This window comes from Melitaea cinxia, chromosome 2 (assembly GCF_905220565.1).
Source record: "Melitaea cinxia chromosome 2, ilMelCinx1.1, whole genome shotgun sequence".
Lineage (NCBI taxonomy): Eukaryota > Metazoa > Arthropoda > Insecta > Lepidoptera > Nymphalidae > Melitaea > Melitaea cinxia.
Window position 1 is genome coordinate 3,569,550 of NC_059395.1, and position 27,800 is coordinate 3,597,349.

General features: G+C 40.5%; 1 protein-coding gene and 1 long non-coding RNA gene across 2 annotated transcripts; both read left to right on the forward strand.

Annotated features, from left to right (window-relative positions):
• The first annotated feature begins 4,699 nt into the window (after positions 1-4,699).
• LOC123663027 (general transcription factor IIF subunit 1) lies at positions 4,700-27,735 on the forward strand. Its single transcript, XM_045597772.1, has 13 exons — positions 4,700-4,951; positions 5,308-5,483; positions 10,419-10,553; positions 13,640-13,741; positions 14,619-14,687; positions 15,895-16,016; positions 16,719-16,847; positions 22,939-23,047; positions 23,703-23,768; positions 24,304-24,449; positions 25,927-26,034; positions 26,736-26,856; positions 27,492-27,735. Exons 1-13 carry the CDS (start codon positions 4,931-4,933, stop codon positions 27,697-27,699), a joined length of 1,512 nt encoding a protein of 503 aa, XP_045453728.1. The 5' UTR covers positions 4,700-4,930; the 3' UTR covers positions 27,700-27,735.
• LOC123663036 lies at positions 19,800-20,399 on the forward strand. Its single transcript, XR_006744607.1, has 2 exons — positions 19,800-20,182; positions 20,266-20,399. It is a non-coding gene; the product is annotated as an uncharacterized LOC123663036 (long non-coding RNA).
• Positions 27,736-27,800: the final 65 nt, after the last annotated feature.

Here is a 27,800-nt window from a genome sequence, read left to right on the forward strand (position 1 = left end):
GGGCACTGAATGACAGGCACGGTAGTCGACCGATCTGTTTGTTGTGTTTGTGTATGTGTAATTGTATTTGTATTTGCGGTGACTGTGTGTGTGGTCTGTGGTACGGATGTCACAGCTAGAGGTAGAGCGGTTGAGCCATTTCTTTTGGCAGCCCTTGATGCGGCGCTTCTTGCGAATGCGAGGAAGACAGCCCTTTCGGCATCATTCTCCATGATGGTGTGGAGCGAAGATTGCTCTAGTCCCTTCTGGAGTTTTATTTCCAAATCAAGTCTCTCTTTGCTAAATCTCGGGCATTCCAATATGATATGTAGAATCGTCTCCTTGCAATCCGGATCGCAAATACACGAAGGACCGTCTCGGAGGTGGAATCTGTGAAGATACGCCGCAAATCCTCCGTGGCCGGTCAGAATCTGTGTGTCGACAGGTGTTAGCGCCGATTTCCTTACCAGTTTGCAAGCGGTCTTTGCATCTGGTAGGAATATTTTCGTAACCGATCCAGTTTCCGAAGAATTGTATCTATCCTGCCACAATCTGACGGTCTCTTCCCGTATCAGCCGTCTGACGTACGATATAGGTACTTTATCGTAGTCAGGGGCTGTTTTCTTAGTAAGGGCCGCCTTTTTGGCCAATTCGTCCGCTCTTTCATTGCCCGGTGTTCCCACGTGAGCCTTCAACCAAAAGAACCGCACTGTCCTATTTTCCTCATGGATCTGCCTGATGCAACTCTTCATCTCAATGGCCAGAGGGTGAGTTGCCGAAGGACTCCTAAGTAGATCGAGTGACGATCTAGAGTCGCTCAAGATGTTAATAGAGCCCTCCTTCGACTTTCTTGCCATGTCCACAGCTCGAAAGAGTGCGTACATCTCCGATTGGAAGACGGTATTGTGCGGTTCTAGCCGGAATGTGGAGTATCTGAGTTCCCTACTTTTGTCCCACCAGGTTAGGGCAGCTCCTACTCTGCCCTCGATTTTGCTACCGTCAGTGTAGATGAGTGAGCAGACGATGTGGTGTTTTTCCATGTCTTCGGGATTCAGACTCTCCAAGCGCTCGTACTCGGTTGTCATGAGTAGAGATGGATGGGGATTTTGCATCGGGCCCACCTTGCGCTCCAGCTCTCTACCTGGCGGAAGAAAGTCCTCGCAGTGACCTTTCTTGGTCTTGAAAAGTATGGCCGCTTCTCGGATCCGAAGGTCAAGGGGGAGTAAGCCTGATAGGATGAGTGCCGATGCTAGAGACACCGTTCTATACGCTTTGCAGATCTTCTGCGCAAAGCCTCTCTGCAGTGAGTCTAGTTGTTTTCTAATGGACAACTTCTGTGCTGCTGTAGACCACGCGCTTGCCGCATACAGGACGATGGGCTCTATCACCGCCACGTATATGGTCCGTACTATCTCTCCGTTTAGACCCCAAGACACCTTTGCCGCGCGTGCTAAATGTTTATATATGTTCGCCGCTTTCTTACACACAGCGGACGCGTGCGCATTAAATGTGAGCTTAGAGTCCAAAATGAGCCCCAGCAGTTTTATTTCTTCTACAAGCCTCAGGCGAGTGCCGGACATATGGACTATGGGGATGTCATATTTGAGCTTCTTGGTCATGACCATCGCATTGGTTTTATGTGGTGCGAAGCTCAATTTATTGCGTTTACCCCAGTCTTGTACGGCAGCTAGGGTGGATTCGGCCGAGGCTTGCAGGTTGCTGGTTTTCTGGCTCGAGAAAACGAGGACCACATCATCCGCAAAGGCTTGGCAGTACACTCCCATACCGTGTACCTCCCTAAGGAGCGAGTCTAGGATAATATTCCAGAAAGTCGGTCCACCTATGGATCCCTGGACACAACCTTTCGTCGTTTCCTTCTCGCAGGTTGCTCTGGCATAGTTTACTATGACCCTTCGGTCCTTTAGATATGAAACGACCATGGCATAGAGGTTCTTCGGGCAATGTTTCTCTATCAGCTGTTTTTTCAGAGCTGGCCACCATGCATTGTCGAAAGCGCCCTCTATATCGAGCGATACCAGAAGCACTATCTTTTTTAGTTTAATTTCCCTCCTGATATGCCCAACTAGATCGTAGAGGGCTTCCTCCGTTCCCCTTTGTGGCATGAATCCATACTGGCCATGGTGCAGCGTAGGGAAGAGCCTCCACTGAAGCCTGCCTATTAACAGCTTCTCGAGTGTCTTTCCGAGAATCGACAGGAGTCCAATAGGTCTGTAGGACTTCGGTTGGGTGTAATCTTCTTTAGCTGGTTTGCGGAGAATGCATACATGAGCGACCTTCCACTGTTTTGGGAAGTGGGACAGCGATAGGCATTTGTTTGCCAACGCTAAGAACACCTCTTTGTCGCAGTTTATTGCCGCTGCACATATGTCTGATGTCAAGCCATCCGGGCCTGGAGCTTTTTTTGGATTTTGGCTCATCAGAACCTGTTCCAGCTCGGCCGTCGTAAAAGGTGGGTCTTCATCCGAGAGATCTTGTAATTCCGCAGGGGTTCTGTGCTCGACGGCGTCCCGGACCTGTCTGTGATAGTCGGTTTCGGTTGTTACAGAGTCCTCAGGGTAGAATGTGTTCGCGAAGAGTTCAGCCGACTGTTCCGGTGACAGTGTTTTGCCAGCTTCGCTTCTCAGCAACATGTCTTCCTGCCTGCGAGAGGTCTTCCTGATCACTCTGTAAATACCGTCCCATACACTCTCGCGGTCTTGTGCCGTGCAGAACTCCTTCCAGCTTTGGGTGGCTGCTTCGCTTGCCGCCAACTTGTACTTTTCCCTGGCCAGTATGTATTCCTCAACAACGTATGCCCTTCGGCTGGGTGCAGCATTTCTTACGCGACGTTTTGCTCTTAGCTGTTTCCTTTTCAGGGAATCCAGTTCAGCCGACCACCAGGGTGGTCGGGGTTCGCCCTTTCGCGGCTTTATCCTCGGAATAGTTTTTTCACACGTACGGTGGATGATAGAAACGTACTTGTTAATCATCTCCTCCAACTCCTCCTCGCTCGAGACAAGGGAGACGCCACTCAGAGTCACATTTTCCTCTGCAAGGTCAGACCTCAAGATAGTGGTGAATTCTGTCCATCTCGCCTTTTTGGTATTGTATCTGCGCGTCGAAATTGGCTCCAATGGTTTTATGGGCCCTCCGGTGCGCAGCCTAAAGGTTATGGCGTTGTGATCAGATGTGATCAGATTTCGTTCCACTCTCCAGTTTTCCATTCTCGCGAGAAGTGACTGACTGGTTAGAGTCACGTCCACGCAGCTCGAGTAAAGCTTGCCTCCTCTAAACGTCTCGAACGTGGGTATATCCCCAATGTTGTGTATGTGGAAGTCCATTTCGGTGATAAAGCCGTGGAATTGTGCTCCTCGGTGATTTTTGGAGCTGCTGCCCCACCAGTGGCTCCAGGCATTGACGTCGCCGGCCACTATAAGATGGTGTGTGGGAATATTGGCGGTTGCTGCTCTCATCTGGGATAAGTAAGTTTCCATATCTTGGTCCCCTTCGAAGTAGACGGACAGTAACCCCAGCTCGAGCTGACCGGCCTTTACGAAGACAGCAGCTACATTTTCAGTGACTATCTGGGGGTCGTGAATGACTTCCACACAGTCACCGAAAACAATAATCGCTGCCTTTACTGGTTTTTGACGGCCCAGGGTGCACTGAATGATGTTTGCGCCGGGGCGTTGTCTCATTTCGCCCGCTCTACCGATGTACGGTTCTTGAACTAGGGCAAAAGAGATTCCTCTTTTTGAGGCCGCCTGAAACAGTTCGTCCGTGGCCAGCTTCGAGCGCTGCAGATTTACCTGTATGAAGTGTAAACCGCAGCCCGTTTTGTGCGTCTCCTCGTTTGGGACCGCCACTTTGGCCTTCTGGTCGCCCTTAGCAATATTGGACCCTCGACCTGGCTATATTGTCCCACTTTAGTCTTTCCTGGCACTCTGCGCTATACGCCGTGTGTGCCAGGTCAGAGCCGATTCTTTTGGCCCTGGTGCAGTTCACACACTTCGGCGGCTCGTTTCTGGCTTTTGAGGGACAGTCTCTCCCCGTGTGCTCGCCTCCACAGTGATTGCATGCATCCTTTTCCTTACAGAGTGCCTTGGTGTGGCCGTAGCCTAGGCACTTCATGCATTGGACGAGTGGGGACTGGTCCTCAACCGAGCATCGTCCGAAGCCCACGTAGATTTTACCAATCTGTGTAAACCTTTTCCAGACCTCTGGAGATAGCTCTAAGACTGGGTGGCACTCGTGCGGGTTTCGGGCGCGTTTTCTGTATCTCACCTTCATTTTGAGCGACGACTTGTCTACACCTTCGAGAATATGGCTATTTTGGGCCTTTATGTGGTCCAATATCTCTTCGTTAGAGTAGCAAGTCAGCACTCCCCGCACGCATACCAGAGGGTCCTGATTTGACGGCTCCCGGACGGTCAGTTCTGTATTCGTTTGGATCTGACCCTTGATCTTTGCCACTTTAGGATATCATGTTATACAACATTTTTTGTTTGTATAAGTGTCCTCTATCCAAATATACCGCTTTTATTGTACTCGGAAATTTTGAAAAAAAAAATCAAGATGGCGGCGGCTAGATATGCCAGGCTCCATACAAAAATGTTCGAACCCATTTTAGGTGAAGTGTCACTCAACTAGAGTCCACAAGTGTTATTTCTAAACGCATCTTGCCAAATGAAATGACAAATGACAAAATTCGCTTGTAATGCCAAGTAGACATTTGTAAAACAGTATACATGCAGTATACAATAGGTACATGCCGTACTTATATTGTATATAGTATACTTTTGCTAGAACTCAGTAGGTAGAAGTTAAAAGAAGATATAGAAATAAACATTATTATTAATAATGAAACTGAGGACTATTAGATAATTATAACTATTTATTTATTAGAATTGAGATTACTTATCAAAAGCAAAATTAGAACAAAGTCACAAAGATGACGACTCCAGGATCTTCGGTGTGTATTTTTTTTTTTCTTAAAATGAATTCATAAATCAATGGAAATAACTGTATCAACTGTATAAATACTCCATAAAACTAACGATGTTACTTGTAATATACAGAAAAATAAATTTTATATTTTAGTTAATTTGTATTTATTTTAAATTGCTATCCTTATCAATATCAGCTAGTAATGATTACTTTGTTATTGTAATGAATTGATCCAATTCACACTATTTTATATATTTCAATTTGTAAATAACATACATAACCTTTTAGAAAGAGACTATGTAATATTAAGATATTTTGATATAACCAGGTAATCTGATTTAAATAAATTAAAATAAAATGAAAATAAGTTATTTTTCACAGCAAGCGGGATCCGTCCAAGAGTTCAAAATTAGAGTGCCAAAAAATGTTAAGAAAAAATATCATGTCATGAGGTTCAATGCAACACTAAATGTTGATTTTGCTAAATGGACCAATGTAAAAATGGAAAGAGAGAACAATATTAAGGAATTTAAGGGAATTGAGGAGGAAATGCCAAAGTAAGTTTTTCAAAAAAAGGAAAATTTTCAATTTGTTCTCACAAGAGTATTTTTTTTTATGTTTATTGTTTTAATGGTAAACTTTCTTTTTAACCTCAATCAAATTTGGCGATTTTTTTTATAGGCTCGGTTTTATTTACTTTAAGGGTGTACACCACCTTGAAAAGCTAAAATAAGACTAGGTAATCATGAATATTGTAGTGAAACATATACTTAGTACATGTTGTCAGCTACTGGATTGTATTTTTTAAATTAAAAAAAAAAAAAAAATGATATACACATATCTATGCCTGTCAAGTTTCTTTTTCCTTCTCAGTCTGCGGGAATCATAAACTACTCAAGGTTTATCTGAAACATAAAATAATGAAATTATTTCATAGATATATTATTATCTAAAATAAAGAAAATTAGATTTTTTAAATCATTCAGAAATGTGTTAGTTGAAAATTTCAGAGTTGTGTTACACCCTTAAAAATTTTGGTAATCATGTACAATCCCGGCGAGAAATTTATGGGGTTGGGGGGAAAGGGGGGTGGGGATTGGGAGGGAGTGCGGGTTTTTCATCCCCCGGACAACTATTTTCGTGTAAACCCCGCTGCTACAGAGATATCGTTGTTGAAGTTTTATGAAATTAACCTACCACCTTTAAGGTTAGAGTAACGCTTGACTCCGGCGCTGCGGGAAGTGCACAGCCCTTCCGCCCTTGCGTGCGAAAGCATGCTCACTCATGCTCCGTTCCGCCAGCTCAGCCGGTCCTCTACGCATTCGTTCGCGCGCTTTCGCACGGCGGGCGAGGGCTGCCCTCCCTCCGCGCCTTCGGCTTAAAAAAAAACGATAGGGGTAGGGCTGACCAAGACCACGTGTACAGTGGGGTGCTCCGATTCGGTTTTGGGTATTTTTCGAATTTCTAAACCTATATTCTAGCACGCAATGTTACTAATTTTATTATAATATTATGTCTGACGCGTTATTTTGTTTAAAAGTGTCTATTTGTCAGTCGTTAAAGGTCAGTTCGCATCGTATTTTGATCTTGCAGTAAAGATCGTTTTTACGTAAATTTGTTCGAAAATAACGCGTGATAGTCGCAGTACGGAGCATGAGTACACTTACCGCAGCATCGGCATTAAGGTAGAGTCAGAAATAACAAAAATTTAACCTCCGATAAAAAAAGGTGGTTGGGGTCTATGGGGTGGTTGGGGTCTACCTCCTAGTGGTCCACCCCGGGCAACGGCACCACTAATTTACTTTTGGTGACGGCTGAACGACCCCCACACAACGCGGTGGTAGGTCCCACTTAGGGGCCGCCTGGCAACGACCACCCTCCCGTCGGAACCAGACGCCAAGCAGCTTGCTGCGTTCCGTCTGTGAGCGGGAGTACCAGTGCCTTTGGGGGATTAGAAGAGTGTCAGTTGCGCAGCTTGCGCAGTTTTTTTCGGAATCTTGGACTGCACTGTACCGGGTAGCTCATACTGGAGGGTAGCGGGATCCGAGGCACGGTCTTGCCGTTGACCGACCGCAGGCAGTTGGGGGCCCTAGCGCGCCAGCCACGTGGCAAAGGCTGCCCCGCCACCTCGCGAAAAATCCTGGGATGGCTCCACCGTGCCAGTTGGCGACTGGGTGGGAGGACCCGGTGGCGATTTCCAGGGGGGCTCGGGCGTCCCCGCAGTCTCCAGATGAGCTCCTCTAATGGTCGGCTTAGCCTAGGGAATCCGCATGGTAAAAGCTGCGCCTCGACATCCAACTGCTTTCCCATCATCACTCCTCAATACGAAAAAAGCACAAAGAAGGAAAAAAGTTAAAAAACGGCTGCACTTCCTCCCACTGAAGGTGCACCTCATTAACATCCGAGGTTTGCATTCCAATATTGACCCGGTCTACCACCACCTCGAGACCGTGAAGCCGCATCTGTTTTTCTTAACGGAGACGCAAATCAAATGTCCAGCAGATGCGACGTACCTCAACTACCCATGCTACTCATTAGAACATAAGTTCAAGGAACACGCTGGGGTCTGTGTGTACGTCCGCAATGACATTTGCTATAAGCGACTCCGGTGCTTTGAAGCGACCGGGTTCTCTACATTGTGGGTTTTAGTGGACACCGGCGTGGACAAGACTGTCTACGCCTGTGTTTATCGGTCGCACAGTGGAGATCAGGAGACAACCAGGCTCTTCGACCACCTTACAGAGATGGCAGACAAAGCGCAGCAACGGTATCCGACGGCGGAACTTGTTTTTCTCGGGGACTTTAACGCCCACCACGAGCAGTGGTTGTTCCCGTACGAGAAAACATGCCACGCTGGGAGGGAGGCGCGCAAATTCGCGTTAGCACTCGATCTTACCCAGATGGTACAGGTTGCAACACGGGTACCAGATATTGCTAGCCATACAGCCAATTGCCTGGACCTTCTGCTGACTACAGATCCAGACAGACACTCGGTCTCAGTATCTGCCCCTCTAGGATCATCCGACCATTGTCTGGTGAAATCCATATCGACCGCCTCTCCTCCGGACAACTGTCCAAGGGGCACAAGAAGGGTGTGGCGATATGAGTTAGCGGACTGGGAAGAGATGCGGCATTTCTATGCATCTTTCCCTTGGCGGCAAGTCTGTTTTTCCTCGGGTGACCCCTCGTGTTCGGCTGAGGCAGTTGCGGGCGTGATTCGACAGGGAATGGAATACTTTATACCATTCTCCGACATATCGCTCGACCACAAATCCCGACCTTGGTACAATGCTGAGTGCGCCCATGCTGAAGCCCTTAAAGAGTCTGCTTACAAAGCTTGGGTACAAGTCCGCGATGCCAAAGCTGGAGCGCGGAGGGTTCGCACGAGGAAGAAAGCTTTTAATTCAGCCGCCAAGTCCTGCAAACGGATATTACAAAAGGCCCGATTCGACCATATCCGTCGTATAGGCGCTAAACTTGCCTCCTACCCCCCTGGTAGTAAACAATTCTGGTCTCTGTCGAAGGCAGTAGAGTCCAATTTCTGCCGCCCTACATTGCCTCCTCTGCAGAAGCCTGATGGTTCGCTAGCTCACTCGGCAGTGGAAAAGGCAAACTTGTTTGCATCTCTCTTTGCGAGCAATTCGCGTCTTGACGCTAGCTCTACACAACCACCATCCTTGCCTCGATGTGACTCTTCTATGCAAGAGATCACGATCCACAATAAAGAGGTCCGTAGAGTTTTGCTGAACCTTGACGTGAATAAGACTAGTGGACCTGACGGTATACCTGCGCGCGTCCTAAAGGCCTGTGCACCTGAGCTGTCTCCTGTTCTCACGCGCCTGTACCGCCTCTCTCTTCAAACTAGAACGGTGCCAAAATCTTGGAAGCTGGCTAATGTGCAGCCAGTGCCCAAAAAGGGTAGCCGAGTGAATCCCTGCAACTACCGACCAATCGCCATCACCTCCATGCTCTGCAAAGTCATGGAAAAGGTACTTAACAGCAAATTGCTGAACTACCTAGAGCACAATGAACTCCTCAGTGACTACCAATACGGTTTTCGTCAGGGGCGGTCTACTGGAGATCTTCTGGTGTATGTCACACACTGCTGGGGCGAAGCCATAGAGAAACATGGTGAGGCGCTCGCTGTATCACTAGATATCTCGAAGGCCTTCGACAGGGTTTGGCACGCAAGTCTTCTTAGCAAACTTCCTGCTTACGGCATCCAACTTTTGTAGCTGGATTTCAGACTTTTTGAGTGAACGGTCGATCAGAGTGGTCGTGGACGGCTGCTCCTCTGACCTGATGGATATAAACGCCGGCGTCCCTCAAGGTTCTGTTCTCTCTGCAACTCTTTTCCTGCTCCATATTAACGACATGCTACGACCAAGCATTGTTGGATACGCAGATGACAGTACGATTGTTGAGAGATATTTGTCCAGCGCAAAAGACAGCAGGGACGTAATACGTTCTCAGAGAGAGGCCATGGTGGAACGAACAAATTCAATACTGGAGCAAGTATCCCAATGGGGTGATTGCAACCTGGTCACGTTCAACGCCGCCAAAACGCAGGCCTGTTTATTCTCCACCAAACGGAGTCCTTTCAACTTGACTCCTACTTTCCGTGGTACACCTGTCCCTGTGTCCGATACCCTCGACCTCCTTGGCATAGAGTTGAATTCTAACCTCAACTTTGGCAATTACATTGAGTCCAAAGCGCAAACTGCGGCCAGAAAGCTTGGCATCTTAAATAAGGTTAAGCGATATTTCACGCCTAAACAGCTTCTTACGCTATACAAAGCTCAAATCCGATCGTGCATGGAATATTGTAGTCACTTGTGGGATGGCTCAGCCAAATATCAACTCGCCACACTGGACTCAGTGGAACGCAGAGCCAAGCGGCTTATCGGTAATGCCAGTTTGGTGAAATCTCTTCACACTCTGGCTCACCGAAGAAAGGTTGCCAGTCTAACGGTCTTTTACAGGTTGTACTTTGGAGAGTGTGCCCTGGAGCTGCACGAGCTCATACCCCCATCTCCTTTCTTCCATCGGACTTTCAGACGTACCGCAGGCTTTCATTCCTACCTGATTGATATACCTTTCATACGTACAAAGCGCTTCGAATCATCTTTTTTAATAATGCGCACAGCCAAGGAATGGAATTCCCTGCCGGCGTCTGTATTTCCGAGTTCATATAACCCGAACATATTTAAAGCGCGAGTGAACAGGCTTCTTCTGGGCGAACTCGCTCCATCTTCGACCTCGTCTGTGCTCTAGGGCTAGACTGAGGTCAAGAGTAAGCCCATATCGTAATAAAAAAAAAAAAAAAAATCTACCTATATTGTACATGATAGCCAAAATTTTTTATTAAATTTTTTTCTTTGAAATGAATTATTTTTTTGTCAATTTTTATTTTTGTATACTGTTTGCTGGAATATAGTTTATCTGTGTATTTATTTCTTATTTATTATATACATTTATTTATGATATCACAGATTTGGTGCTGGCTCAGAGTATGGTCGCGACATGCGCGAAGAGGCGCGTCGCAAAAAGTTTGGTATAATCGCCCGGAAATACAAACCAGAAGATCAACCTTGGATTCTGAAAGTTGGAGGAAAGACTGGCAAAAAGTATGTATAGTATGTATGTATAGTAACCTAACTACGTATAAGTAGCCTAAAGTAATTACATAATCGCATAGAAATACAAAATGACAAATAAAATACGATACAAAATAATATTTCTCTTAGTTAATTAACTAATCAAACGAAGAATGTTATGTGGTCATTTTATGTTATGTTCTTTTTGACGGGGCCATATTTTGTAATGGTTTTAGTCTTGTAGTAATGTGTTTTATGTACACAAAAGTGTGTGTGTACTAGAGATGCCACGAATATTCGGCAATTATTCGGTATTCGGCTATTCGGCCTCTTTTTTTCGCTATTCGGTATTCGGCCGAATATGGTTAACCATTTGGCCGAATACCGAATAGCAATTTTTTTATTTCCTACGAACTGTTTTTCCGCGACTTCGCGTAAATTAAAGCCCATGTCCTTTCTAAGGCTCTAGAGTATCTGTGTACCAAATTTTATTAAAATCGGTTCAGCAGTTTGGGCGTGAAATCGTGATAAACAGATTTATTTCCTTATTTATGATAAAATACAGTAAGGATTACCAAATAAATTATGAAAAAACTCAAAATATTACTCACAAAGATATTTATTTAACCAAAAAAGAACTAACAAATTAATATTTAAAATCTACCAGTGGTAAGAAACAAACACAACAAACAAACTGCCAGTTTATTGTCTTCATTATAAATTTCATAAAAGTTCCAAATAGGCGATTTCTTATAATTGGATTCATTTAACTTTACTCGAATCAACGGTGATATTTCTTATAGTAATCAATAACATTAAATGTTATATTTTAGTAGGTATACAGTACGTACGATGCACCAACGACCAACAAATAAAGCAGGTTGTAACACGACCGTGAAGTACGTATTACTTCAGCGATGCAAGCTTAAACTCGTACGGTGACGAGTTGTGTCTTGTCGCCGCGAAAAGTACTAAGTGTGGCCGAATATTCGGCTGCCGAATGTTCGGCGCTTCGGCCAAGAGCCTCGCCGAACATTCGGTATTCGGTATTCGGCCAAATTACTATTCGTGGCATCTCTAGTGTGTACATATGTATGCACATAAGAAGTTATACGTCATTGGCTAGCTGACTTCACGTCGCTTTCTTCGTTGACCAGCTAACTTTAGGGTGTTTTTTTTTTGTGACGGTGTGCACATTGTAAAAATTTACTCTCATCATTTTTCCCTAACACGTCAAAATAATATATAACTTCAAAAAAGTTTTAGTTTTATTAATTTATATATAAATTGTATAAATAATTTAGGTACATTTGATTATAATAATTTGTTCTTAATTTTTATTTATTTTGATTATGATAATTATTCTTTATTTTTGATTTTGACTATTTTTGTTATGATGATGATAAAGGTCATTTGGTCATGTATTAATGTAAATTTAAAGTTCAAATATTTTAATTATTTATGGTTTTTTTATGTTTTTAATCCGTGTATTCCAAAGTTTTCTGAACACTTGTAAGTGACATGCATATTAGATACATTATCTCTAATCTAATATATATAAAAGCGAAAGGTCACTCACTCATCACGAAATCTCCGAAACTATTACACCTACAAACTTGAAATTTGGCAGGTAGGCTCCTTATAGAACTTAGACATCCGCTAAGAACGGATTTTACGAAACTCGACCCCTAAGGGGGTAAAACGGGGGTTGCAAGTTTGTATGAAAGTCCTATGTTTTTGAAGTAAAAGACTTCAAATTTAAAATGTATGCTCTATAGATGATGAGAAGGCGTCCAAATAATGTATCTCTAGAAATCAACCCCCTTTTGGGGTTAAAACGGGGGATGGTAGGTTGACTCACTGATCACGAAATCGCCGAAACTATAACACTTACAAACTTGAAATTTGGCAGGAAGGCTCCTTATAAGGCGTAGACATCCGCTAAGAACGGATTTTACGAAATTCGACCCCTGAAGGGGTAAAACGGGGGTTGGAAGTTTGTGTAAAAGTCCCATGTTTTTGAAGTAAGAGACTTGAAATTTAAAATGTATGCCTCATAGATGATGAGAAGGTGTCCAAATAATGTATCTTTAGAAATCAACTCCCTTTTGGGGTTAAAACGGGGGATGTTAGGTTGACTCCCCCATCACGAAATCTCCGAAACTATAACAGCTACAAACTTAAAATTTGGCAGGTAGGTTCCTTATAGAGCGTAAACATCCGCTAAGAGATGATTTTACGAAACTCGACCGCTAAGGGGATAAAACGGGGGTTGGAAATTTGTATGAAAGTCCTATGTTTTTGAAGTAAGAGACTTGAAATATAAAATGTACGCTCTTTAGATGGTGAGAAGGTGTCCAAATAATGCATAGTTATCTATATATATAAAAGAGAAAGGTAAATAACTCACGATTCACGAGAAATCAAAAACCGCTGGATGGTCTATCCATCCAGGTTGGACAAAAATAAAATTTGGCAGGGAGGTAGATTATAGTTAGCAGATGTCCACTAAGAACGAATTTTAAGATATTCCACCGCTAAGGGGGTTTAATTGGGGTTGATAGTTTGTATGAAACATATACAGCCTGAAAACAAAACTAAAAATGTGGTGTATAGAGAGGTTTTATAAAAATAACTATTAAATTATACTAAATTGTGCCTTTTAAAAAGTTATAAGCATTTCAAGTGACTGAAATAAAAAAATAATTTGCGTTAAACATCTTAATAGTAATGCATATCTTCATAACCACGCGGATGTAGTCGCGGGCAACAGTTAGTGTATTATAAAACAAAGTCCCCAAAAGTGTATGTGATCGATTCGCTCAAAATCTACAGAACGGATTTTCATGCGGTTTCACCATTGGAGAGAGGGCTCCACCATTGGCAAGAGGAAGGTTTACGGAACGGCTAAGCCGATTTTGAGGAGAGTTTCACTGGAAGTTTACCGGAAAATCTTTTTGACACACTAATTTCAACGCGGGCGAAGCCGCGGGCACAGCTAGTTATTTTATATTGTTTTAATTTTTTTAAATAAATAAATAAAAGTTAACAACTTTTAATGAGAAGTATTCTATAAATACTACTAAGTAATATCTGGTTATTGGTGTATATTTCAGATTCAAGGGCATCCGAGAAGGTGGCGTGTCAGAAAACGCAGCCTACTATGTGTTCACTCACGCTGATGACGGAGCCATTGACGCTTACCCTCTACAAGAATGGTATTTAATTATTATGTTATACTTAACAAATTTTATGTTTCACCCAATTAGTAGAACTGAACATTGCGTGTTACTGTTAGTCTGCTATGCTTCTCTTACGATGAAAACAAACTGCAACTTGATGATGATATGATGGGCACTCGGGCGGGCGGGCGGTCGTGAGTGCGCGCGTGCGCGCGTGCGCGTGCGAGTGCGAGTGCGAGTGCGAGTGCGTGTGCGTGTGCGTGTGCGAGTGCGTGTGCGTGTGCGTGTGCGAGTGCGTGTGCGTGTGCGTGTGCGTGTGCGTGTGCGTGCGCGTGTGCGAGTGCGTGTGCGTGTGCGAGTGCGAGTGCGAGTGCGAGTGCGTGTGCGTGTGCGTGTGCGTGTGCGTGTGCGTGTGCGTGTGCGAGTGCGTGTGCGTGTGTGTGTGCGTGTGCGTGTGCGAGTGCGTGTGCGTGTGCGTGTGCGTGTGCGTGCGCTTGTGCGTGTGCGAGTGCGTGTGCGTGTGCGAATGCGAGTGCGTGTGCGTGTGCGTGTGCGTGTGCGTGTGCGTGTGCGTGTGCGTGTGCGTGTGCGTGTGAGTGTGCGTGTGCGAGTGCGTGTGCGTGTGCGTGTGCGTGTGCGTGTGCGTGTGCGTGTGCGTGTACGTATGCGTGTGCGTGTGCGTGTGCGTGTGCGTGTGCGTGTGCGAGTGCGTGTGCGTGTGCGTGTGCGTGTGCGAGTGCGTGTGCGTGTGCGTGTGCGTGTGCGTGTGCGTGTGCGAGTGCGTGTGCGTGTGCGTGTGAGTGTGCGTGTGCGTGTGCGAGTGCGTGTGCGTGCGCGTGTGCGTGTGCGTGTGCGAGTGCAAGTGCGAGTGTAACTAATACGTGTGTGACTAATATAATGTACTATTCACCAGGTACAATTTTCAACCCATTCAAAGATACAAAGCCCTGTCAGCGGAAGAAGCAGAAGAAGAGTTTGGGAGGTAAGTTCCTACAATACATTGGTGGTTATAAATAATAGTAAACAGTTGATTTTTTTTTTTCTATTGAGATAGGTACAGCAGGAAATAGAATAGACAGAACAGAAACAGAAGTAAAACTTCTTTAGTTGCCCCTACAGTAACAAAACGTAACTCTCTTTCTATGTATATTCACTAACTTATAGTTTCCTCTCGTTTTGACCAGGATATTTCCTGCTGTATCCTACATCAATATCATGTATTTTTTAACTGACTTCAAATAGATAGGAGGTTCTTAATTCGACTATAATTTTTTTTTTTTCAAGTGCGTTACCTTATAACTTTTTACCAATTCTATTGATTCTCTTTTAATCAAAAGGTTGTATCACTTGTCGATAAAAATGAAAGTCAGATTTTTTTTTCGTTAACGACCAAATACAGTTATTACTATCTAAATGTAAGTTATAATTTGTGGTGATTGTGTGCACGCTATTGAGTGGAAACTCAAAATACCTCAATATTACCAACAAGAAATAATCCCAAAAAAATATTTTCGAACTAAAAATTATGGTCCTATTATTTCCTGAATATCTCCATATGGACACGTACGTAATATTAAAAATAAAAAAATTCAGCTTATAACATCCCATAGCAAGACAGGCCTCTTTCTTCATATAGTAAAAGGATCAGAGCGCTTAATCCGATTGGTATATTTCTATACAAATACAATATAGCAACGTTATATGATTCTGTGTTTGATGCAATATATTTCTAATTTTGTACTAAAACACAGTTTATATATTATTTTCAAAAGAGTAACTGGGGAGTTTCTTGTCGATTCTTCTCTGCGGAATCTACATTCCGAACACGTTACAGTTTAAAATTATAAAAACAATAATATTATAAAATAACTAGCTGACCCGGCAAACGTTTCTTTGCCATATAGTTATATACCCGCTTAATCCCCTCCCCCCCCTTATAACTTAGGGGTATGAAAAATAGATGTTGGCCGATTCTCAGACCTGCCCGATATGCCCACAAAATTTTATTAAATTCTGTCAAGCCGTTTCGGAGGAGTTCAATGTTTAACACCATGACGAGAATTTTATATGTTAGATAAAAATAATATTTAAAAACTTATACTACACTTTAAATTTTTTAATTCGAAGGTGCTTTTGAAGCCTATTTGAATGAAGTTGTTTTTGATTTGGCAACAATCGCATGTTTACAGACGCAACAAAGTGATAAACTTCTTCTCGCTGATGTTCCGCAAGCGCATGCGCGGCGACGACGCGGTCGAAGACGGAGACGACCCCGACGACAAGAAGACCAAGGGCTCCAAGGCTAAGAAAGGTCAGCTATGTACTCAGGTCAACAATTTGCAATTTCACTCGAGTGCCACTCGAATAGTCAAGTGCGAGTGGTTTTCGCGTCACTCGAGGACTCACTCGAGTCATTTTCACAATCCTGAATTCGACCCAATATTTTAACTGACTTCCAAAAAAGGAGGTGGTTCCCATTTCAGTTGTTTTTTTTTTTTAATGTATGTTACCTCAGAACATTTGACTGGGTGGACCGATTTCGATGGATTTTTTTTTAAATCGAAAGGTTTTGCCCGTCATGTAGACACCCATTTAAATTTAATTGAGATCTGACAAGTGCTTTTCGAGTTATATCTAATAATACGTATTACCTACGTTGTATTATACTGTAGCCCTTACGTCCCTATGTTGTATTACTTGTCGATGTAATTGAAGTAATTTTTTTAGCTTGCAAGCAAATACAATTATTTTCACTCGAGTATGAATTTTGCTGTAGTGACTCGAGTCACTTAGTAAAAGTGTCCCGAATCACTACGCTACATACTACTTATTTACATACAATACATTATGCGTTCACAGCCTTGTTTTGCTAACATTTGTAGCTTGTATTGTTCACTTAAGGCAGTCAAGGTGAACTAAATACATTCAAAATCAAAAATTTGACTAGTAAAAATGTGAATGAATACATAGGACTAGTAAATATAAAACTGCTTATAAATGCCTCTGCATACAGATCTGAAGATATCCGAGATGGACGAGTGGATAGACTCGGACGACGAGTCGTCGGACTCCGACGTGGACAAGGACAAAGAGAAGGAGGACAGCGACTCCGGCTCCAAGAAGAAGAAGAAAGACAAGAAAGGTTCGTGTATTCTTCTCTAAACACTTCTGTTTGTACAGATGTAGTTAGCGTCTGTGTGTGTTTCGAAAAGTATAGACTTTTGGACTCAGAAATGCATATTATCATCACATCATCACATCAGCCTATCGCAGTCCACTGCTGGACATAGGCCTCCACAAGTTTGAGCCAAAAATGGCGCGAACTCATGTGTTTTGCCCATAGTCACCACGCTGGGCTGGCTTTGTCGCACCGAAGACGCTGCTGCCCGATTTCGGCTTGTGTATTTCAAAGCCAGCAGTTGGATGGTTATCCGTCATCGGTCAGCTTTTTTAAGTTCCAAAGTGGTAGTGGAACTGTGTTATCCCTAAGTCGCCTCTTACGACACCCACGGGAAGAGAGGGGGTGGCTATATTCTTTAATGCCGTAACCACACAGCATGAATAAATGAGAAATGCATATCAAATGTGTGATTTTTTTAAAGTTTGTTTTCTAGATTCTTGTACAGACAGTGAACAAAAAAAAAAATTACATTTCGTCCATATATTTTTATTTATATAGTAGTTCGAAATCTCTGCTATAAAATGTCAGTTGCTAATATGTAGGCCAAACTAATTGATAACCTCCTTCTTTAAGTTTCGTTCGTTATTTTTTAATTATACACTTTAACACAATTTATTCTAGTAAAAAGCACACAATTAATATGGAAGTAATAAACTCTAAAACAATTAAACAACCGCCCTGATGTAGTGATGCGAGTACGGTGCTTGTATTTGTACAAATATTTCTTTCCGGTTTGGATTTCTGCTCTGATTGATTTTAGTTGATTTGATTTTTATTAATTTTCTATTAATGTGTTAGCTGATGATAGTTTTATGTTTTTTACCTTTTGTTTTATTCAAATATCAAATTATTTATAGAAAATATAACACGTTTGAGTTGAATTTTGAATAGCTTAAAAGCATCTATACCTTTTTGACTAGCCTGTTGGCGCAGTTTGTAGTGACTACAGGTCAGCAGGTGCTTTCTGCTCCGAAGGTTATGGGTTCGATTCCCACCCCAAGTCTGGGTGTAATATATATTTATTTATATATGTATTATTTATATTATGTATGCTTATCAAAAAAAAATGTGGCTATACCAGTCAGCTGTTACCAAGCTATAACACAAGCATTAAGTTGCTTACTTTAGGAACAGATGACCGTATGTGTCTACTTAAAACGATCACACGAGAGCGCGTTAAGCCGTCGGTCCTGGTCGTTATCATAAATAAATATCTGATAGCGGTCATTACTCATAGTAGGAAACATATCAGCCAACCCGCAATGGAGCAGCGTTCTAGATTAAGCCCCCAATCCTTTTCCTAGATGGAGAAAGAGGTCTATTCCTAACAGTTAGGATGTTACAGGCTGAATGCGTATGCGTAAACGCCAAAGAATTACTGTTGTGATTAAAACAGATTATTTAGTTTGTAAGTTTTATTAATTACAAGAAGTTAGTTAGGAACACTGTGACAACTTGACAAGTATAGATAGTAATTTTTCTTTAAAGCGGAACAAAGAGTATAAAGAGCACAGACTAAAAATATATATTTAATTAACATGTTAATCAACAATTTTACACTATGAGTGAAGGCTGCAATTTTAAATTTATTTCAACACACCCACCAAATTAAAGCCTTCCCTCGTCTAACTTTAGTAATTAACAATATGTAGTAACAGTATTATTAAACACTACAAAAATTGCTTAATAGCTAGCTTAACACATGTAGTATGCTACTATTTCACAGGATTATTATTTGTAAATTGATAACAACAAATTCCTAACTTGTCTCTAAGATATTGAAATCTTACTCGAGGAAGAGCTTTAGTAAATATGTCAGCACACTGCTCACTTGTACATAAGTATTTTACATCTATATCTTTTTCTTGAAACTTTTCTTTAATAAACTTATACTTAATATCAATATGTTTACACCTTTTGTGAAAGTCTATATTTTTAATCACTGATATTGCACTTTGACTGTCCACACATAAACAAATTGTGTCCTGATTATAGGCACCAATATCAAGTAGTAGTCTTTTGATCCACAATGCTTCCTTTGTAGCGGAACATGCAGCCATGAATTCTGCTTCTGTAGTGGAGAGGGCTATGCATTGCTGTCGTTGACTTGCCCATGTTACAGCTCCTCCATTTTTAATAAATACATATCCAGTAGTAGATCGCCTTGTGTCAGTGTCGGCAGCATAGTCTGAGTCACTATAGCCTTCTACTATATTGTTCTTCATTGAAGAATAAAGTAACCCGTATTCTTTGGTTTCCTTTAAATATCGAAATATCCTTTTTATACCAGCCCAGTGAGTATTATTATAGCAGTTCATAAAACGACTTACTAAGCTTACGCCAAACATAATATCTGGTCTACTGACAATTGCAAGGTGCATGAGAGACCCGACTGCCTCTCTGTATGGTATATTCTCTTCAGCCGCTGTTTCTACCTTTTCCAAGATTGTATGAGGATCTACAGGAATACTATTTCCATTAGCATCATTCATATTGAATTTTATCAGTAATTTTTCTATATACTTCTTCTGGTGAATAAATATTTGCTTGTCAGACCGTTCTATTTGAAGACCTACAAAATTTTTTGCCTCCATGGTTCTTATTTCAAAATTTGCTTTGAGGTCATTCACTACCTTACTTATAACATCTTTCTTCTTAGATATAATTAATCCGTCATCAACATAGAGCAAGAGATACACTTTAGTTCCTTCTATACATCCTATATAGACACTTTGATCAGAATGGCTGTTTTCAAAACCAAATTTGTTTAGTACACTTTTAAATTTATTATTCCAACAGCGTGGTGCTTGTTTTAAGCCATATAGAGACCTTTTTAATTTACATACATAGTTAGGTGGAGCATTTATTCCTTCAGGTGGATACATATATATATCTTCTGTGATGTCTCCATACAGAAAAGCAGTTTTGACATCAAACTGTAACATTTCTAGTTCATGTTGACATACTTCTGAAAGTAGAATTCGCAAAGAATCATATCTCACAGTCGGAGAAAATGTTTCTGTATAATCAATTAGGTAATTCTGTGAACATCCTTTTGCACAGAGTCTAGATTTATAGACTGCACCAGATGGCTCGTCCTTTATACGAAAAATCCACTTACAGCCAATTACCTTTGAACCTTGTGGTTTCTCTACCAATGTCCATGTCTCATTTTGCTCATGTGCTTTTAATTCCTCTTCTATTGAATGTTGCCATTTATCTTTATTTCTAGATGATATAGCTTCAGAGTATGTCTGTGGTACATTTTCATTATCGGGAACTTCACCTGTACAGAGGTAAGTATTATTTTCTTGTTTAGTTTTCATTGATCTGGTTTGAATAATACTGTATTGTTTTAAATTATTATTTTTATTTTCAGGATTATATATAGAGCTTTCATCAGAATGAAATGAATCATCACTGCTTGTTACTGTACTTATATTATTTGATTGAGAACTATCAGATGAAGTTTCATACATCTCTGTGCTGTCCATTAAAGGCTCTGTTTCATTACTTGTTTTATTATTTTCTTCTGAATTTAAGGGTACTACTACATGGTTTTGTCTTATTGAGTTTTCCATAAATACTACATCTCTACTTACGGTAATTTTTCGAGTTTTTGGATTTATGAACCTGTAACCTTTGGTAGTTTCACAATAACCAATAAATATTAACTTGACTGCCTTAGGATCCAGTTTTTGTAGTTTTTCTTGAGGTACTTTAACCATGGCTTCACAACCAAATACTTTTATATTACTTACATCAGGTTTCTTTCCACACCACATCTCCTCAGGTGTAGCATATGACAGTGCACGTGTTGGACAACGGTTAGTAATATAGGCAGCTGTAGATACTGCCTCCGCCCAGTAGTGTTTCTGTAAATTTGAATTGATTAGCATACAGCGTGCTCTTTCCATGAGTGTGCGATTCATTCTTTCTGCCAAACCATTCTGTTGAGGAGTATATGAATTGGAAGTTTGATGAATTATGCCTGATTTCTTTAAATAATCTGAGAACTCCTTATTTATGTACTCCCTTCCATTATCAGTTCGTAAACATTTTATATTTAAACTAAGTTGATTCTCTACTAAGGCTTTATATTCTTTAAACTTTCCAAAAACATCTGATTTGTTATTTAAAAAATAAACAAAAACTTTTCTGGTATAATCATCAGTTAATGTGAGGAAGTACCTGGCCCCTCCTAGTGATTTCACTTCCAGCGGTCCACATATGTCAGAATGTACTAACTCTAAAGGTTTCTTGGCCCGGGCACCTTCAGCTGGAAACGGCAGTCTTGACTGTTTTCCTTGTTGACAGAATTCACATATTATTTTGTTTGTATTTTTAACTAATTTCACTCCATCAGTACTGTCTGTCATTCTATTTAAGTCTTTGAAATTTAGATGTGCCATTCTTTGATGCCACAATAAGAAATCTGAATTTTCAGCTTTGCAATTGTATGCTGGAATAGTATTAGTATTCAGCCGGTACATATTATTAATAAGATGTGCAGATGCTACTTCAGTTTTCTTATTATTAAATATTTTACAGCCATTGTTAGTAAACTGTACAGAACAACCATTTTTAATTATTTGACTAACAGACAATAAATTTGTTGCTAATTCTGGAACATACATAACATTTTTTATTTGAATAGTTTGTTTACCTTCTTTTGTTATAACTTGTAAGTCTATCTTGCCACACCTTTTAACTGGGAGCATTTTGTCATTTGCTATTTTGATATTTGTAATCGGTGGGGGTACATCATCATAAAGCCAGTCTTGCCTCATCGTCATGTGCATAGATGCTCCTGAATCAATATACCACCCATCATCATTATGAGCTGTTGCTGAGAACACAGCTACATAGCCAGAATTATTATTACTTTGTTCCTTTTTATTTCTCTTGAACCAGCAGTCTTTACTTAAATGGTTATAGCGGTTGCAGTTAAAACATCTCGGGCCTTTCTTTTGACTTTTATTATTATTAGGCTTATTAAACTTACTATGCTTTGTGTAAAGTACAGTAGTGTCTGAATCAATTGATTTTATTTCCTGAAGCAGTTTAGTTTTAATCATATCAGCACTTATCTTCACACCAGAGCTTTCTATACCCATAATCATCGGCTTGTAAGTATCCGGTAAGCCAGCAAGCATCAGTGTTCCCAACCACTCTTCATCAACTTTAAAATTCATATTTCTTAGCTTGTGGGCAGATGACATAATCTTATTTACGTATGCTTCTACACTTTCACTCGTCTCTAGTGTTGTATTTATCAAATCTTTTAGCAATCCTACTTTTCTAGTCAATCCACTGTCTTCAAATGATTTGGTTAGATTTTCCCAAAGTTGTTTTGCGTTTTCAGCATCTTGAATGTGTATATATATAATTGGATCTACTAATAATATGAGTTTTGACTTAGCTTTAACGTCTCTCTTCATTGATTTAAGATCATCGGGTGTTGGTTCGGTCAGTATACAGTCATACAATTCCTCGTGTTGCAAATAGGCTTTGACCGCAAAACTCCAGCTTGACCAGTTTTCTCGACCCGTGAGTTTAGGGATCGACATTATTGCATTGTTGTTATTCATTTTTATCTGTTTAATATTTGTAACAGCAAAATAAAATATTAAAAATCTGCGTACCGGTAACGTAGGTTATGTACGTGGTTTAATATTCACGGTATTATTGCTATTACCGAATATATATTATTATATTTCGATTGACTTTTCACTTGCACAATATTAATTGATAGATTAGAGCATCCTGGGCCCATAACCTGTTGTGATTAAAACAGATTATTTAGTTTGTAAGTTTTATTAATTACAAGAAGTTAGTTAGGAACACTGTGACAACTTGACAAGTATAGATAGTAATTTTTCTTTAAAGCGGAACAAAGAGTATAAAGAGCACAGACTAAAAATATATATTTAATTAACATGTTAATCAACAATTTTACACTATGAGTGAAGGCTGCAATTTTAAATTTATTTCAACAATTACAAAACTGAAATGAAATTAATAAATAATAATAAATATTGCATATTAACAGCGGCTGCATCGAAGAAGAAGAAGAAAGTGGAAGATGAGGCTTTTGAGGAGAGTGATGATGGAGACGAGGAGGGCCGAGAGCGGGACTACATCTCCGACTCCTCTGACAGGTAACTTTTGAGTTCTGTAGGTAAAATCTACTTAGTGGTTTCGAAGGAAAATTTCATAACAAGTGAAAATACGTAAATACAAATAAATGAAAAATTAAATACATGAAAACCACACTAAGTTCATATTCCTAAGTTTAAGAATGTCGTAACTGCTGGATATTCTTAAAATAGCTTATTTTTGGTTGTTTAGTAAGCACAAAATGTAGATCCGACCGAAATCACGCAATATCTAAGCGATAACGAATCTCATCGTAGAGCTATGAGATATAGACCAAAAGACGCAGAAAAATCTGGCGATTCGAATGGTATATATAACTCATTTTACGGATTTATGTTGGTAAGTAACCTTTCAAGCGTCGATATTTGATGAATATATGTATTTCATGCTATGACCCATCTCAATAAAATAGATATTCATATTTTAACTAAAATAATTTTGTAGATTATGAATTAATTAAAATTTTATTTGCTTGAAAGCATTATATATTATATTCGCCAATTATCAATGCAGTATCGTGTCGGGTTGACGTTTGGATGATGGATTTTTCTGTGGCACATTTCCTAAAGAAAGTCTGACATGTGTTATGTTTTATTATGAGAATATCCGCGTGTTTGCAAGTTCTCGCTTCTGTTAATTAGTAATATTTTGTTTTAGCGAATCTGATCACGAGACTAAAGTTAATAAGGAGTTGAAGGGCGTCGCCGAGGAAGACGCGCTAAGGTAAGAAATCATTATTGTTTTTAAGATTCTTTTCTAGTTAGTAAGGGATAAAATTACAATAACCGGTTACATATGCTTCGTGATTCGTACACTACACGTGTAAGTCTAAATTCCTTTGAAAGGTCATAATAAAAACGTACTTTAAGTGTATGTGTACATACAAAGATTCACTGCTAGCGGTTAAGAACCTTAGCGTGAAAGAGAAACAAACGCATCTATTCACATGAATTGAACATTACGTTGTTTATTGTATGGATTCATCCATATTTTTTGTTGACGTAAATATATTAATAAATAATACATACATATTGAAGTAAAATTTCCTTACGCACGCTTGACTTGCGGAGTACGCTATTCAATGCGTGACGAGATCGTTACGAAAAGTGTGATAGGGTGAGGCGAACGGAAGTTGAGAGGGAGATATAAGTTAGGGAAGATAGAAAGGTTAAGTTTTTACGAAGTTTTCTTTCAGTAGTGTGGTCTAAAGCACACTCGTTTTTTTTCAAATGTAAAATATTACAATATTTTCTGTCAGAAAACTCCTAACATCGGACGAGGACAGTGAAGAGGAACAGGAACAGAAGCCGGAGTCGGAGCAAGAGGACGAGCCCACCAAGGACGGGGAGGAGCGCGCCAGCAAGCTCACCAAGAAGAAGAAGAAGCCTGATGAGGCCAAGAAAGGTACGGGTTGCTTATTTTTTTCTTTATATAGTTGGACTGCAAACAAGCGTACGGTTCACCTGATGGTAAGCGATTACCGTAGCTTATAGACGTCTGCTACACCACGAGCATTGCAAACGCTTGGCCGACCCTATCCCCAATCCACCACAGGAGCACTGGTTGGTTACCTTACTCACCAACAGGAACACAACACTGCTTGAAAACAGTGTTATTTAGCTGTGATCTTCTGTAAGTTCGAGGTATTACCCCAGTCGGGCCGCTCCATATTTTAAGCAGGAAATTTCCTGCTGTGCCCTACCCCAGTTAATACTTACTCAGTTATATATGTTTGGAGAAAAACATATCTATACATGCATATTATAGAAAGTCTAATACTAGATTTAAGAGGTACTGCTCGACTATATTTCGTATATTTACTGATAGATATATACACAAAATGCTTGAAACCAGATTTAAACTATGACAAGCAATTTATGATATAACTTAGTCAACAAATTTTAATATTAATTGTAGATGTAAAAAATTTTCTTTACTCTTTTTGAGTAGTGGCCCGACTGTATGCTATATCATTGTTGTATATATATATATATATATAATGTTAGCGAACTCGGCAGACGTTGTCCTGCCCGGAGTACCAGCTAACAAATTCGATTGCTGATATACCGACAGCAGCGCCACCTACCCATAGAGCAAAAACAAAGTTTGTTTTTGCTCTATGCACTTACCGGATCCCATTGCTTTTTCAAACCATCCATAATCAGCCGTTTAGGAGAAATTAGGTGACAAACACACGTTCAAGAGAACTATATATGTTAAGATTTAAATAGTATATGACATGCAGTTTGAGATATAACTTAATTCGTGATTATTAAAATTTATTTTAAAACTATAACAAGGACTAGTTTCCTGAGTGTTACCTAACCATTTGCTTCATCATCGTTGTTTGATTAGTTGTCCAACTAGTTGCTCGATTAATCGCCCGAATGGTTAACCTATTAGTTGTCAAATTAATTGACTGAATGGTTTCTCAATCGCCTGTCCAAATAGTTGCTCAAACTGTTGCTAGACTAGTTACCCAACTAGTTTGCTCTCTGCTTAACTAAAGTATGGTTGAATGGTGTTAGTAATACGGTGTTATGAAAATATCGTAACTCAGATTCGAGTATTTATTTATTTATTTATTTATTTATACTTTATTGTACACCACAAATATATATACATATACATACAAACAAAGCATAAAGATAGTTACAGACAGTGAAGTACAATGGGCGGACTTATGGCTAATTAGCCATTTCTTCCAGACAACCCATTTGTTATATTATGATGAATTACTTTTACAGGTAGATATATATTTTTAAGTATTCACTCTAACATAATCAGTCAAGTTGTTTCGCGTGACATTATAAATAATATACATACATTTCATTGTAGTTTTATGATGTATTGTTTTAAAGTTTTGCATTGTTCTTTTCAGACTCAAGTAGCGAGTTCAGTTCAGATTCGGACTCAGATCCAGAAACTAGTCCTAAGAAACCAAAGAAGGCTAAGAATGGAAATGTCGATGGAAAGAATTCTAGTACAGGTAAGTGCTACTTTTGCTTGCTCACGAACTGTTAAATTTCGATCATGTTATATTTGGGATTTAATTGACATTTAATTGCCGCCTTCTTCAAATTGACCAGTCGAAGTAAGCCTTACAAACAGGCGTTCCAATTTATTACGGTTTAATTGGGCAAGGAGCGTGACTGACAATAAGGGAACGTTCCGCTACTACATTTTTTACAAATATTTTGCCCACTGTGACCACCCGTTGTATTTGCTATAACCCCCATCTCCAATTTTTACATAGTAATCCAGAAATATGATTTAATTTTTTTTTTCAATCAGAAAGTTAAAAAAAACTTACTTATGAGTTTGAAAAGCGCTTAACGCTGCGCGCAATATTTGAATAAACCCACTGACCATGTGCGGTATTTTTGAAAACCTCTTTGAATGGGTCACGTAGTACGTTCCCTAAGCCAAGTGATAGCTACGACCTTCTAAACTCAAGTAGACTAGTCAGAATAAGTTATTAATGTAGTTTTGTAGCAATAAGGCCCCGAGTGACGTGTGACGTGTGACGTGTAACATGTGGCGTGTAACATGTGACATGTGATGTGTAACATGTGACATCTGACGTGTAACATGTGACATGTGACGTGTAACATGTGACATGTGACGTGTAACATGTGACATGTGACGTGTAACATGTGACGTGTGACGTGTGATTGCGCCTGTCCGCAGCAGGCCCGTCCCGCGCGGGCTCGCCGTCGCCGACCAACGCGATGGCGGCCGTGGCCGCCGCCAACGCCGCCGCCAACCTCGCCAACCCCGCCAAGCGGCCCAAGCTCGACCCCTCCTACACGTGAGTACCGCCCGTCTAGTCCAACATACCGCCAATGTTGGACCGAGGTAACTTCATATTTGGCCATTGATCCTACCGGTGCTGGGAGCATGCGCTGAGAAACTTCCAGCTTTCCTAAAAGGAAGAAGGTCTGCGCCTCGCGGGCTCTTAGGCTACAAAGAAGCCTTGTACTATTCGAGATTGTACGGCACCTATGGCCGTGCCGAATTTCATCCTATCCTTTCAGCCGTACTGGCGTGATTGAGTAACAAATATACGTCAAAACTTTGCATTTATAATTGTAATAACATTTATATAATAGCCGACGTAACTCCTACATGTAACTCCTTCAGGCAAGCTTTGGCCAGAGGACTGATATAGAAGGTGTGGGAAGGGGCGAAAAATATATTTAAAAAAAGTATAGGATACATACCACGTACATACTTTACGCCACGGAATAATGAACATGACTCCAATTTCTTATGCAAGGATTTTTGTTTGTTATTATATTTATGTACATCCTAATTTACTTTTGAATAATTTTACTTAACCAAAATGAAAAATGGAACTATTTGATTCGTTGTATAATTTGCTGTTGTAACTGGTGTGTAGTGTTGATAGTATAAATCGGTATTATATTCCCTTTAATATTTCAGTGAATGTGGAGTAACAGAAGAAGCAGTACGACGGTACTTAGCTCGCAAGCCTATGACCACAACCGAGTTGCTGACGAAGTTTAAGTCCAAGCGAACAGGCGTCAGCTCGGAGCGCCTGGTCGAGACTATGACGCAGATCCTCAAGAGAATCAATCCCGTCAAGCAGAATATTAACGGCAAGATGTACCTCAGTATCAAATCGACCTGATTGTTTCTTTGTTAATAAACAGTTTTGTTAAAAACGGCCGTTTGTTTTTTTGTACTTGTCAGTAGTAAATTTTATTTTTAGATCAGTGAAGATTTTATTTT